We start from the raw sequence: 14,527 nt of genomic DNA on the forward strand, positions 1-14,527 counted from the left end.
TGCTCGGCCCCTGCGGCGCTTGCACAGTCGGGACCTCTGCTGGACGTGTCCCAGGGTGTACCACCTGTGAATGCTGTCCAGGTGACAGGAACTGAGTTTGCAGCTTTTGCTGACAGAATGTCTCTCACTATGTCACAAATTCTTGACACATTGCGAGCTAGGCCTGTACTTCAGACCACGGACACTGTGCATGTATTGCCCCCTGGTCCCCCTCAGCTCCTAGCTCCGGGACGGGCATCTACACCTCAGGGTGAAGACTCTGACTCGGACGATGGCCCCGGGCAGCCTAAGCGGGCTCGTTATGACGGGCCTTCACATTCATCTCAATGGTCTGGATCCCAGCGGGATGACTCTATGGGTGATGAGGCGGACGTAACTGATCAGGATTCTGATCCTGGGACCGCTCTCAATCTAGATACACCAGATGGTGACGCCATAGTCAATGATCTTATATTTAACATCAATAAGATGTTGAATATTTCCCCACCAGCTCCTCCTGTAGAGGAGTCAGCTTCGCAGCACGAGAGAATCCATTTTAGATATCCTAAGCGTACATTAAGCACTTTTCTGGACCACGCTGACTTCAGAGACGCAATCCAGAAACCCCACGCTTATCCTGAAAGGCGTTTTCCTAAACGACTTAAAGATACACGCTACCCTTTTCCCTCTGAAGTGGTCAAGGGTTGGACCCAGTGTCCAAAAGTGGATCCTCCAATTTCCAGGCTTGCATGACGCTACAAGCCGCACGGCAGTGGCGTCAGCCAACTCAGTTGTTTTGCGTAGGGCTCTGTGGTTGAGACATTGGAAAGCAGATTCTCATTCCAAAAAGTGCTTGACCAATTTGCCTTTTTCTCGTGACCGATTGTTTGGAGAGCGTTTGGATGAAATCATCAAACACTCCAAGGGTAAGGACTCTTCCTTACCGCAACACAGACAAAACAAGCCCCAACAGAGGAGGGGTCAGTCTGGTTATCGGTCCTTTCGAGGACAGGGCAGGTCCCAATTTGCCTCGTCAAAAAAGACTCAAAAGGACCAGAGACGTTCAAATTCTTGGAAGTCTCAGTCACGCCCAAAAAGACCAGCCGGAGGAACCGTTGCCAAAACGACGTCCTCCTGACTTGCGGTCTCCGATGCCCACACCCGCGGTCGGTGGGAGGCTGTCCCACTTTGGCGACATTTGGCTAGCAAGCGTCAAGGACCGTTGGGTGAGAGATATTCTATCTCACGGGTACAGGATAGAGTTCAGTTCTCGTCCGCCAACTCGTTTCTTCCGAACTTCTCCACCACCAGACCGAGCCGATGCTCTGTTGCAGGCGGTGGCCGCTCTAAAGGCGGAAGGAGTGGTGACCTCCGTCCCTCTTCAGGAACAAGGTCACGGTTTTTACTCCAATCTGTTTGTGGTCCCAAAAAAGGACGGATCGTATCGACCCGTCCTGGATCTAAAGTTGCTCAACAGACACGTAAAAGTCAGGAGGTTCCGGATGGAATCCCTACGCTCCGTCATAGCCTCAATGTCTCAGGGAGATTTTCTAGCATCAATAGACATCAAAGATGCGTATCTCCACGTGCCGATTGCACCAGAGCATCAGCGTTTCCTACGTTTCGTCATACACGACGAGCACCTACAGTTCGTAGCGTTACCCTTCGGTCTGGCAACAGCCCCCCGGGTCTTCACCAAAGTCATGGCAGCAGTAGTAGCTGTTCTGCACTCGCAGGGTCACTCGGTCATCCCGTATCTAGACGACCTGCTTATAAAGGCATCCTCTCAAGAAGCATGCCAACACAGTCTGAAGGTGGCGCTAGACACTCTCCAGACTTTCGGGTGGATTATCAACTTTCCAAAGTCTCATCTAACCCCGACCCAATCTCTGACTTATCTTGGCATGGAGTTTCATACTCTATCAGCGATAGTGAGGCTTCCACTGGACAAGCAGTGCTCGCTACGGACTGGAGTGCAATCTCTCCTTCAGAGCCAGTCGCACTCACTGAGGCGCCTCATGCATTTCCTAGGAAAGATGGTAGCAGCAATGGAGGCAGTCCCGTTCGCGCAGTTTCATCTGCGCCCTCTCCAATGGGACATTCTGCGCCAGTGGGATGGGAAATCGACGTCCCTCGACAGGACCGTCTCCCTCTCTCAGACTGCCAAGGACTCTCTACGTTGGTGGCTTCTCCCCAACTCATTGTCACAGGGAAAGTCGTTCCTTCCCCCGTCCTGGGCAGTGGTCACGACAGATGCGAGCCTATCAGGGTGGGGAGCGGTGTTTCTCCACCACAGGGCTCAGGGGAAGTGGACTCAGGAAGAGTCCACATTGCAGATCAATGTTCTGGAAATCAGAGCAATCTATCTTGCCCTGCGAGCCTTCCAACAATGGCTGGAAGGCAAGCAGATTCGGATTCAGTCGGACAATTCCACGGCGGTGGCGTACATCAACCACCAAGGGGGAACACGCAGTCGCCAAGCTTTTCAAGAAGTCCAGCGGATTTTGACGTGGGTGGAAAGCAGAGCGTCCACCATATCTGCAGTTCACATCCCAGGCGTGGAAAACTGGGAAGCAGACTTTCTCAGTCGCCAGGGCATGGACGCAGGAGAATGGTCCCTTCACCCGGACGTGTTTCAACAGATCTGTTGCCGCTGGGGGTCGCCGGACGTCGATCTGATGGCGTCACGGCACAACAACAAGGTCCCAGTTTTCATGGCACGGTCTCACGATCACCGAGCGCTGGCGGCAGACGCCTTGGTTCAGGATTGGTCGCAATTCCGACTCCCCTATGTGTTCCCACCTCTAGCATTGTTACCCAGAGTTCTCCGGAAAATCAAGTCCGACTGCCAGCGAGCCATACTCGTCGCTCCAAATTGGCCAAGAAGGTCGTGGTACCCGGATCTGTGGCATCTCACGGTAGGCCAACCGTGGGCACTACCAGACCGTCCAGATCTTCTGTCTCAAGGGCCGTTTTTCCATCTGAATTCTGCGGCCCTGAACCTGACTGTGTGGCCATTGAGTCCTGGATCCTAGCGGCCTCAGGTTTATCTCAGGGAGTTGTTGCCACAATGAGACAGGCTAGAAAACCATCCTCAGCTAAGATCTATCACAGGACGTGGAAGATATTCTTAGCGTGGTGCTTGGCTCAAGGGTTTTCTCCCTGGCCATTTGCATTGCCAATTTTTCTTTCCTTCCTGCAGTCTGGGTTGGAAAAAGGTTTGTCCCTTAGCTCGCTTAAGGGTCAAGTCTCCGCGTTATCCGTATTCTTTCAGAAGCGCTTGGCACAGCTTTCTAAAGTACGCACGTTTCTCCAAGGAGTTTGTCATATCGTTCCTCCTTACAGACGGCCATTGGAACCCTGGGATCTGAACAAGGTTCTTCTTGCTCTTCAAAAGCCGCCTTTCGAGCCTTTGAAAGAGGTTCCCCTTTCTCGGCTTTCACAAAAGGTAGTTTTTCTTGTAGCGGTCACGTCTCTTCGAAGAGTGTCCGAGCTGGCGGCGTTATCTTGCAAATCTCCCTTCCTGGTGTTTCACCAAGACAAGGTAGTACTGCGTCCAATTCCAGAGTTTTCTCCCAAGGTGGTTTCTTCCTTTCATCTCAATCAGGATATCACTTTGCCATCTTTGTGTCCGCATCCAGTTCACCAATTTGAAAAGGGTTTACATCTGTTGGACCTGGTGAGAGCACTCAGGATTTACATTTCTCGCACGGCGCCTCTACGCCGTTCGGATGCGCTCTTTGTCCTAGTCGCTGGTCAGCATAAGGGATCGCAAGCTTCCAAATCCACCCTGGCGCGGTGGATCAAGGAACCAATTCTTCACACATACCGTTCTGCTGGGCTTCAGATTCCATCTGGACTGAAGGCCCATTCTACCAGAGCCGTTGGTGCGTCCTGGGCGTTGAGGCATCAGGCTACGGCTCAGCAAGTGTGCCAGGCGGCTACCTGGTCGAGTCTGCACACGTTTACCAAACACTATCAAGTGCATACCTACGCTTCGGCAGACGCCAGCCTAGGTAGACGGGTCCTTCAGGCGGCGGTGGCCCACCTGTAGGAAGAGGCTGTATGACAGCCCGTTCATGTGGTATCTTTTTACCCACCCAGGGACTGCTTTTGGACGTCCCACTGTCTGGGTCTCCCAATTAGGAGCGAAAAAGAAGAAGGGAATTTTGTTTACTTACCGTAAATTCCTTTTCTTCTAGCTCCAATTGGGAGACCCAGCACCCGCCCTATCTGTTTTTAGGGTTTCGTTTTTTCGGGTGCACATGTTGTTCATGTTGTTTCTTAAGTTCTCCGATCTAGTTATCGGATTGAATTTGTTTTTGAAACTGTTATTGGCTTTCCTCCTTCTTGCTTTGGTACTAAAACTGAGGAATCCGTACTCCTACGGGAGGGTGTATAGCCAGAAGGGGAGGGGCCTTACACTTTTGAGTGTAGTTCTTTGTGCGGCCTCCAGAGGCAGTAGCTATACACCCACTGTCTGGGTCTCCCAATTGGAGCTAGAAGAAAAGGAATTTACGGTAAGTAAACAAAATTCCCTTCATTTATTACTAACAATATTAAGAAATATGCATACTTAGTAATTGCCCCTTTAAAGGAACACTAAACCTACCTACAAAAAAAATCACCTAAAAATATAAGATACTCCATGGCTATGTTAGATACTGTTAAAATATTTCTCATATGTCTGCTTAGTTTACTCATTTCCTTTCTCTGTTTTTCAAAGATAACCACAGTAAAAAAAAAAAAAGGCTGCCTAGTCTTGACTAAATCTTTTTAACATCAAGCCAGCCCACCGATCTTCTAGTCATTACTGGCTTGGCTTTTTTTTTTTTTATTACTACCACTGTGGGTATAGGTTAGAGAAATGAATGACCACCGAAATATAGCAAGAATTGCTAATAGAGGGTACCACTTATCGTTTTGGATCAGCCTATCGCATATCAAGTAAATGCCAAGAATAGAGAGAGAAGAAAAGTATGTGAATACAAAAGAATCAAAATATTAAACGTGTTCCTATACAGTACTTTGGAAAAGTATTCATACCCGTGAACATTTCCACATTACAACTACAAACTTAAATGTATTTTTTAGGGATTTTATGCGATTTATTTAACTATATTCATCTTCACATCAACACTGACCAGCTTGCCTGTCCCTCCTGAAGAAAAGCATCTCCACAGGGTGATCACACCACCACCATGTTTGATGGTGGGGATGATGTTTTCAGGGAGATGTGTGGTGTTAGTTTTCTGCCACACATAGCATTTTACATTTAGCCTGTCCCCATGGATTTTTGCAAATTGTAAATGGAGCTTCTTATGTCCTGCTTCCAAAAGTGGCTTTCTTCTTACTAAAATAAAAAAAATCTTTATTTTTAAATAGCGCTAACATATTTTGCATCGCTTTGCATACATCAAGAACACGGTCCCCATTGGGGCTCACAATCTAATTTCCCTATCTGTATGTCTTTGAAGTCTGAGCGGAAACCAAAGACCCCGGAGGAAACCCACACAAACATGGGGAGAACATATAAACTCCTTGCAGATGTTGTCTGCAAGGAGTTTATATGTTCTTCCCGTGTTTGTGTGCTAACCACTGAGCCACCGTGCCACCCTACTCTTCCATAAAGACCAGATTTATGGAGCATACGACTAATAGTTGTCATGTCGACATATTCTCCCACCTGAGCTGTGGATATCTACAGCTCCTCCAGAGTAACCATGGGATTCCTGGGGGTTTCTCTAATTGGCTTGGGATGTCTGTTTAGGTGGGCGGCCATGTCTTGGCTTTTGTTTTTGGATGATGGATTGAACTCTCCATGAGATTTTCAGAGCTCAGGCAATTTTTTTTTTTTTTATAAGCTAACCCTGCCTTAGTCGTCTTCACAACTTTATCCCAGACCTGTCTGGTGTGTTCCTTGGTTTTCATGATTCTGTTTGATCACTAATTTTCTCAATCAAACCTGATGCCTTCACAAAACAACTTGTTATACTGAGAATAAATTACACATAGACTGACTCAATTTACTAATTAGGAGACTCTTTGAGGCAATTGGTCCCTCGTACTTGTATTTAATGGTATCAGACTGCAGATGGCTGAATACAAATGCACAGCACAATTTTCAGATTTATATTTTTAAAATCTTTTAAAAACCAGGTATCATTTCCTTTACCTATCACACATACTTGCTACTCTGTGATGATATATCACATAAAATCCCAATAAAAGACATTTAAGTTTGTGGGTGTAACGTGGAAACATCCATGGGGGTATGAATACTTTTTCAAGGCACTATATATAAAATCAACTATTTTACACACATCCATACAGTAAAATCACATGTTTTATATGGTGATCCTTTTGTATTTCCATACTATGTTTCTTTCTTTTACCACCGAAATATAAAACTGACTAGTCTGCCAGTGCAAGCTACTTTGGCTCATAATTGGGGATCCTGAGACTAATAATGAGACAATCCCTTTAGTGACCCATCATTGCTCATTGGGTTTTTCTTATCTGTCATTCGTTCAATTTTAAATTCTTTTTTTTTTTCGTTTCCCAGGTCCTTGTTCTTGAGCTGAACGATGAGACTTCACAGCATCCAGTAGACCAAACCTTGGTGGATCTCTTACAGGAGCAGGAAGGGTATCGCTGGAAAGGCCACGAGCGGCTTCATGCCCGGCAGGACTCAGTGAGCTTTGCCCCTGGGTTTCAGCCTTTTGCCTTAGTACAATGCCAACCACCTGCTGCTGTCACTTCCTTGGCATTGCATTCTGAATGGAAGTTGTTAGCGTTTGGCACCAGTCATGGATTTGGAGTATATGATTTTCAGCGAAAATGTCAAGTAATGGTTAAGTAAGTCCCACAAACAAATTGTAATGAAACTTTTTATGTATTGAGAAGTTTTTCACTGCAAGAGTGGAGGCTCCATAAATGGTATTTCTGTGTAAATTGGGCAAGAAAACACCATTTACGGCCCTGTGCGCACTATACGTTTTTGCTGCGTTTTTACCTTTTTTTTATGCTGAAAACGCTGTGACACTGCTTCCCCAGCAAAGTCTGAGTTTTCAGAAGTGCTGTCTGCACACAGCGTTTTTTTTTTGTAGCTGCGTTTTTGTGGTGACCACAAAAACGCAGCATGTCAATTATTTCTGCGTTTTTCACAGCGTTTTTCACTCATTGAAGTCAACATACAAAAAAAGCAGCAAAAAACGCACCAAAACGCGGTAAAAACGCACCCGCATCTTTTGCCGCGGGTGCGTTTTTGTGACAAAAACGCACAAAACGCAGCGTGAAAAAAACGCCTAGTGCGCACATAGCCTAACAAAGCTGTTGGAATTAATCTTAAGGAAATAATGGCTTAGAAGCTGTGATTAGGAGCGAGTACAGCGATCACACATGTGTAGGAACTGTTCTTTTGCGGGTGATTCATCAAAGCTTTTTCGCCAGTTTTCTGGTGAAAAAAAAAATCTTTGAAAATTCATTATTTTATTGTGCAATGAAAGGTTGTGTAAAAAATGTGACTTCAAGCGTTTTCATGCCATTCTCGACCCAGCTATGTCCACTTTCTTGGAGCTGCGCGACCACGGCATCATGTCAGTTTCATTGCGAGCAGCGGCGTTCGTTACATCACAAATCTTCAGCAGACGCTGGAGTAATATTTCTGGTGAGGCGCACAGTATAACGTGTGCCTCTGAATGAATCAGGAGCGTCCGCTCTTATATACCCCCTCATAAAGATTGATGAGATGAATTTTCCCCCTTTGTCTTTTGCATGGAAAATCCTGTAAGATAATGCTGTGCTGGATCAATGACCGTGATCAAGAATAATCAATTCCTTGCCATAAAGAAACTGGGTTTGCCAATGTAGAAAACTTGCAGTGTTCAACCATTTTACCATTATATTTAAAGATGAGGGATAAAAATATGAAATGGAGACCTTGGGGGCAATTTATTAAAGCACCACTTTTTTTTTTTTTTTTTTTTTTTTGTGTACCACTGGACTGGTGCTTTAAATAAAAGCCCCCCGTATTATACTCTCCTTCTGGCTGCTTCATCATCTATCGCCGTCGCAACAATCGGTCTCTGGGGATTTGTGATGCATCGGCAGCTCCAGTGTATCATGGAGCGTGCTGGAGGTCACAACTCTGAGAGCCTCGTTCTGGCTCTCGAAGACTTGAATTAGTAGCTTGTGACTTTAACTTCTGACTTCCAGCCAGTCAGAAGTTACAGACAGAAGTTGTCGCCATGGGACTAGAGAAGTGCCGAAAAAGTCTGAAAATATCAGAGGGCAAGTTTAGTGCTAGAAGCAGGGGACTAAAACTTTAAAAGTGCCACTCCAGCTGTTTCTTTGTTTTTTTTTTTTTCTCCCCCTGCTCTGGAGTGGTGCTATAAGGTGCTTAGACCTAAAATCTGGCTGAAACATCTTAACCCGCAATGTTTGTGTGCAACTTGGCAGTTTATATTGCGACTTTTGATGTTTACGCTCCAGTCCCGGCCAGCTATGCTAATATGGGTGTAGAATTACCTGCCCATCAAACTCCTCCAAAGTTACACCACTGAAGTGGCTTAACTTACCCTAGAAACGTACACTAACCAGTGGCTGGCGTCCATTTCTGGCGGTTGCATGAGATGCGCCTGATTTGTTAATTGAAGCGCGCTTAGTATTCATATGGATATGGAGATCCATGGTGCCAGTTCTTTTTTTCCCTGCACAATGAACTCCATAAAAACAAGACAAATAATGGCAGAATTTTTTTTTCTCTGACATCCCACTTTAACTCAATTTATAATCCAGTACATTTTATAGTACAATGAGTTGTCATTCAAAACTACAAGCGGCCTTGCAAAATCAAGGCGTCGTATGCCAATGTTGGCAGAAGCTTAATGCTCTTGCAAAAAGGGAGGTAACAAAAAAGCGCAAAAATTAAATATCGCACGCGAGTCGTTAATGGGACACCGAATTTTCTCAAAGATTTAACCTTGATCAATTTTTTTTTTTGTTTCTGTAGGTGCACACTACATGCCAGCGACCAGCTAGCCTTGGAAGGACCTTTGTCCCGTGTGAAGTCACTGAAAAAGTCTTTGCGACAATCTTTTAGGCGCATTCGGAGGAGCCAGGTCAATAAGCGAAGGGACGGTGTTGCAACTAAAGTAAGAGCTTGCTATCCAAACTGGCATTTATCTTTTTACTGAAGGTATATAGGAGACACCGTACAATACATGTGAGAAATTAGATTGGGTAGTTGGCCTCCACTTCTGGAGACGACAAAGGGGGAAGCCCAAGTGTAGACTATACCCTTATCTTTTCTTAGGTTATTCAGGGGCTTCTGGGCATAATGTGCTCCACAAGTGGTAAAGTGTGGTATAATATTATTACATATTCAAGAAAAGGTGATCTGGTGCGGACTGCCTCTTCTAACACTTCTCTCATGAAATATGTTGAGATCATCTCTAAGGACCAATAAAGGGAAATGTGTTAAAGGGGTTTTCCGAAACTGCCCCCTCCAGCTTCAAGTTGTTCTGATAACAAACTGTGTTTTACGCACCCTCCAAGGGTCCAGTGCGGAGTCTCCACCATTGCTCTATTGTTTGTCTGCAGCGATGATGACCTGACGGTGATACAATCACTGAGCTCAGAAGCTCTGTCCAAGTTGATGGCATAAACCAGTGTCCTCAAGGTCCACCAACAGTGCATGTTTTCAGGATTTCCTTAGTGTTGTACAGATGATTGAATCATACCCAGTCCAGGTGATTAAATTAACACCTGTGTAATACTAAGGAAATCCTGAAGACATGCACTGTTGGTGGGCCTTGAGGACTGGAGTTGGAGAACACTGGCATAAACCACTTGATGTCGCTGGGCTCACTTGCTGGCTGCAGTGCTGTTGACATGACTTCAGTGCCTACAGACGATAAGACTCTACTGAGAGCAGCAGTGAAGACTGTGCTGGACCCGGGGAGGTGGAGTAAAGCACAGTTTGCTTTTTTCAAACAAACGTAAGCTGTGTAAAAGGCGAAAACTAGAAAAGCGGAGTAAACAATGGCACTTTACAAAAATATTGTCCACCTCCTTCATGCTCCCATCCATGAAACAGTGGAAAAAAGGCATTATATCTCAGCTACTGGTATTTCCGAAGTCCATCTCAAAAGTTAGATTGGGTTACCTCTGTAACTATAACATTAGTGTGGATTCCAGGACGTATCTGTCTGTCATTTCTCACATATCCTGAGAAATATGCAAAATAAAGGTCTATTTTCATAGCATAGTACAGCTGTGTATAGAAGTTGAGTACAATATATTATTCCTTCAGTCTGTAAAATGCATTATATTTTGTTTGCTAAATGTTGAAAGTCACTGACTGGTATTGTACGTGTTCAGACATCCTTTGGCTTGACTTTATCAGGTGCAGGAGGCAAATGCCCGTTTGGAGCAAGAAGCCCTGCATGAGATGGAGCTGGCCCCTGTACAGCGCAAGATTGAGGCTCGATCTGCAGAAGATTCCTTCACTGGCTTTGTGCGCACACTGTATTTTGCGGACACCTTCATCCGTGACAGTAAGTTATATTTTCCAATGGGAACGGGAAGTGCATTCTGTAGTCTCAGAAGGATTAATGACTTTTCCATTTAGCATCGGGTCACATTTTGCCTGCAATATGCACACCAAGGTGACTGATTGCAAATGATTGGGATTGGGCAAAACAGTGGAACCTCGGTTTACGAGTAACCCGGTTTGCGAACATTTCACTATACGAGCAAAGCTTGCTGTAAATTCGTAACTCGGTTTACGAGCAAGCTTTGCCGTATGAGCAAATACTCACCGCACACACTACCGATTCCGTACTTTCACGGCGCTCTGACCCGCTCTTGCAGTCCGCACAAACACACACAAGCAGGCACGCACACACATATTATGCTCACCTTACCTTCCGTTCCATCGCCGGCCTCCCCATTCTTGTAGTTTGCCGGTACAGTATGTGAATCGTGTAACCATCGCGACGATGGAGGAACTTCTGCTCTCAGCCGCTTCTCAAAGGCAGTGCGTTGACTAATCAGAGGCAAGCGGCTCCTGCTTTTGATGTCAGCGCGCTGGCAGCGGAAGGTCCGGCATCGGTCGCGATGGTTACCAGATTCACATCCTGTACCGGCGAACTACAAGAACCAGGAGGCCGGCGAGGGAACGGAAGGTAAGCTGAGCATAGTGTGTGTGTGTTTGTGTGTGGAATGGCACATTAGGGGACCAGGATAGGACATTGAACAAGTTGTGGAACGAATTGTCTGAGGTTCCACTATTTCCTATGGGAAATCTTGGTTTGCTAGACAAGTAACTTGATTTACAAGCAAACTCTCAGGATGGATTGTTCTCGTAAACCAAGGTTCCACTGTACCATGTATATCCGTAGAGAAAACGCTGTACAGGCACTTAATTAGCCAAGGCACCCGTGAAATCTGATATCTGCAATGTGTTTAAGGGAGATTAAAATACATGAACCAATATGAACTTACTGGCAGATTGGTAAAACGCTGTATTTAAAGTTGCCCAGTTGTCTTATATGTTCTCTTATTTTGATTATTATTAAAGGAAAAAAAATTGTGTATTTAATTACAACTTCTACTATTTGTAGCATATGAAACAAAGATGATATCCACGTATTCAGTACAATATTCACAATGGAGCTAATCTTGGTAAATAGATGGAGAGTTGATGTGGGAGTCTACAGGGCACTTGTTTTTATATTGCCAGTGTTAAGAGTTGAGATGGATTCCGTTCTTGAATGTATCATTTCGAAAGTTGTACCTAATTCTTAGGATATGTAGTTTTTGTTTTTTTGATTTAGGTTTTTAATTTGTGGCTTTTTGTTTCCCCAGGCACCCGACATTCTCCTTCATTATGGGCTGGTACTAATGGTGGCACCGTATATGCTTTTTCGTTGCGTGTCCCACCAACGGAGCGACGGATGGAGGAGTCTGTGTCTGCATCACAAAGTAAGGGGTTGTTTTCATGTCTGCATCACAAAGGAAGGGGTTGTTTTCAGTGGTTAAACGATCGCCCATTGGCTATGTGGTGGTATAATAGATATTTGATCATTCGGATGACTAACAGCCTCTGTACGATGGTGAATTGTCAGGCATCGTATGTTCCCAGGAACGCTTGATGATGATGATATTCGCCTAGTGTAAATGTTCTTCTACATGATTATTCTGTAGATCGTGTTGTTGACAGATAATATTGATGATACTGATAGGAATAATTTGTGAATGTGATTAGATATAGAAGTTCTCTTCTGCTTCATTCCAGTCAAAGAAATCCAACTTATGCACAGAGCACCAGTAGTGGGGATCCTAATTTTGGATGGTCACAGTGTTCCCCTCCCAGAACCTCTTGAAGCTGCTCATGACCTTTCAAAGAGTCCAGATATGCAAGGCAGCCACCAGTTACTGGTCATATCTGAAGAACAGTTCAAGGTAGGAATGATGGTGGCTTTTGGACTGGATTCGGTTTCTCCAAGCTGTATTCTGAAACTTGCCTTTAACAGGTATTCACTCTGCCAAAAGTGAGCAGTAAATTAAAGCTGAAGCTGACAGCCACAGAAGGTTGCCGAGTGCGGAAGGCCGCGGTGTGCACTTTTGGCAGTTGTCGAGCAGAAGACCATAATGAAAATCACTTGACTGTTCTTACCAACCTGGGAGATATCCAGGTGGTGTCACTACCCCAACTTAAGTCACAAGTGCGTTATGACTGTATCCGGAAGGAAGATGTGAGCGGAATTGCATCTTGTGTGTTTACCAAGTGTGGACAAGGTGAGTGGAAGGCTACGTCCAGGCGGTTGGATCAGTTTATCACTTAGTACAGCTATTAAAATACTTCCAGCATTCTTGGATTTTGTTAGGCTACTATATGTATGTATATATATAATATGTATGTATGTATGTATGTATGTATGTGTATGTATGTGTGTGTGTGTATATATATATATATATATATATATATATATATATATATATATATATATATATATATATATATATATATATATATATATATATATATATATATATATATATATATATAATTTTTTTTTGTTTTATAGGGTTTTACCTCATATCGCCTTCGGAAATGGAGCGTTTCTCGTTGTCCACATGCTGGCTTATTGCTCCTCGATGCAAGGTTGAGCCTCCTGAAACATCTGTGAATGGACGATTCCAAAGAGCCGAAAGCACAGAAAGGCAAAGTGAAAGATCCAGGCAAGTAACATGGAAGTGGCAGCAATTGCCATTGCATCGCTCATCTAATATGAAGCCTGTGCTTTAGCGTTTGGTAATGCCAAATGGCCTGGTAATAAAATATTGGTTTCCTGTCATTGCAGGATGCCCAGCAGGAGTGACTCTAGTACAGATGGTAAGGAATCAATTCCGAATTTACCATAAATTTCACCAACTTATTCTCCATAGAACTTGAATTAATCATATCTGTGGAATTGGCTTAAAGGGATTTTCTACCAGTAGGACATGTCATAATGTTTGATCAGTGTGAGTCTGACTGTGGGGGGCCTTGTCCCTGAAAACAGAGGTACAAGGGCTGATCATACATTTATGGGACATCTAGTGAGAAAAATCTTTATCCATGACTTATTTCCTAATAGTTTCTTGCTCTTCTCAGCACACAGATCTCGACGGCAGGTGATGGAGCACGCGTTGCTGAATGATGAGAGTGAGTATGCTTTTGTTATGCTGCCCGTGTCACAAGGAGTGGTGTCTGCAGTAAACCAATATTAAAGGGAAGGTGTTGCGGTTTTTTATTTTTGTATTAAAAATAGTGATTATGAAATCAAGTATTTTTAATACAAAATTAAAATCACCGCTTATTTAGTTTTTATTTAATTCTAATTTCACTGGAGGCACTGGGGGCTGCCATGCTGGATTTGCTGTGTGTGTAACGACAGTAACTCACTCCTTTATGGCAGCCCCTGTGCATACAGAACAGTGGTCGGGATCCGACCCCTTTCAGTAACGTTACAGTAGGCGTCTGCTGTGACCTGGACGTGCCCCCTGGGCTGTCCAGATCACAGCAGAGGGAGGAGATCGGCGCCATCATTGTGGAGCTCACAGCTATGCTGTTTGCTCCACTTTACCTGTCAACCGCTGGGATGTGTGAGTACGGGCCGTCTACCATCCCCTTCCCCTGCCGTTACTGTCTCCAATGACTCAACCTCCCTCCGCTCTACTCAACCCCCGCTACTGCCGCCTCCCCTCCACCGCCGTTATCGTCTCCAATGAAACTCCCTCCCTCCGCTCTACCCAGCCCCCGCTCTGCCCGCCGCCGCTGCTGTGTGTGTGTGTGTGTTTGTGTGCCTCTGCATGTGAGTGCCAGCGCTGCTACAGTCTCCAAACCCCCCCCCCGTCGCCCTGTGCGTGAACCGGTGATACTATATGCAGGGCTGTGTATCTAATCCTACCCTGTGTGATACTGTCTGCTGAGCGGTGTATCTAATCCTGTCCTGTGTGATACTGTATGCAGGGCTGTGTATCTAATCCTATCCTGTGT

At 45.0% G+C, this 14,527-nt stretch overlaps 1 protein-coding gene across 2 annotated transcripts in view; it reads left to right on the plus strand.

The window, feature by feature from the left end:
- Nucleotides 1-14,527, plus strand: part of LLGL2 (LLGL scribble cell polarity complex component 2) — a 153,131-nt gene that overhangs the window by 121,604 nt on the left and 17,000 nt on the right. For both annotated transcript variants that reach the window (XM_075349651.1, XM_075349652.1), the window contains exons 15-23: nucleotides 6,545-6,837; nucleotides 8,993-9,134; nucleotides 10,388-10,538; nucleotides 11,851-11,967; nucleotides 12,281-12,447; nucleotides 12,519-12,783; nucleotides 13,074-13,227; nucleotides 13,350-13,381; nucleotides 13,643-13,693. In XM_075349651.1, coding sequence (XP_075205766.1) covers nucleotides 6,545-6,837; nucleotides 8,993-9,134; nucleotides 10,388-10,538; nucleotides 11,851-11,967; nucleotides 12,281-12,447; nucleotides 12,519-12,783; nucleotides 13,074-13,227; nucleotides 13,350-13,381; nucleotides 13,643-13,693 — 1,372 coding nt within the window. The remainder of the gene's footprint in view (nucleotides 1-6,544; nucleotides 6,838-8,992; nucleotides 9,135-10,387; nucleotides 10,539-11,850; nucleotides 11,968-12,280; nucleotides 12,448-12,518; nucleotides 12,784-13,073; nucleotides 13,228-13,349; nucleotides 13,382-13,642; nucleotides 13,694-14,527) is intronic.

This window comes from Anomaloglossus baeobatrachus, chromosome 5 (genome assembly GCF_048569485.1).
Source record: "Anomaloglossus baeobatrachus isolate aAnoBae1 chromosome 5, aAnoBae1.hap1, whole genome shotgun sequence".
Classification (NCBI taxonomy): Eukaryota; Metazoa; Chordata; class Amphibia; order Anura; family Aromobatidae; genus Anomaloglossus; species Anomaloglossus baeobatrachus.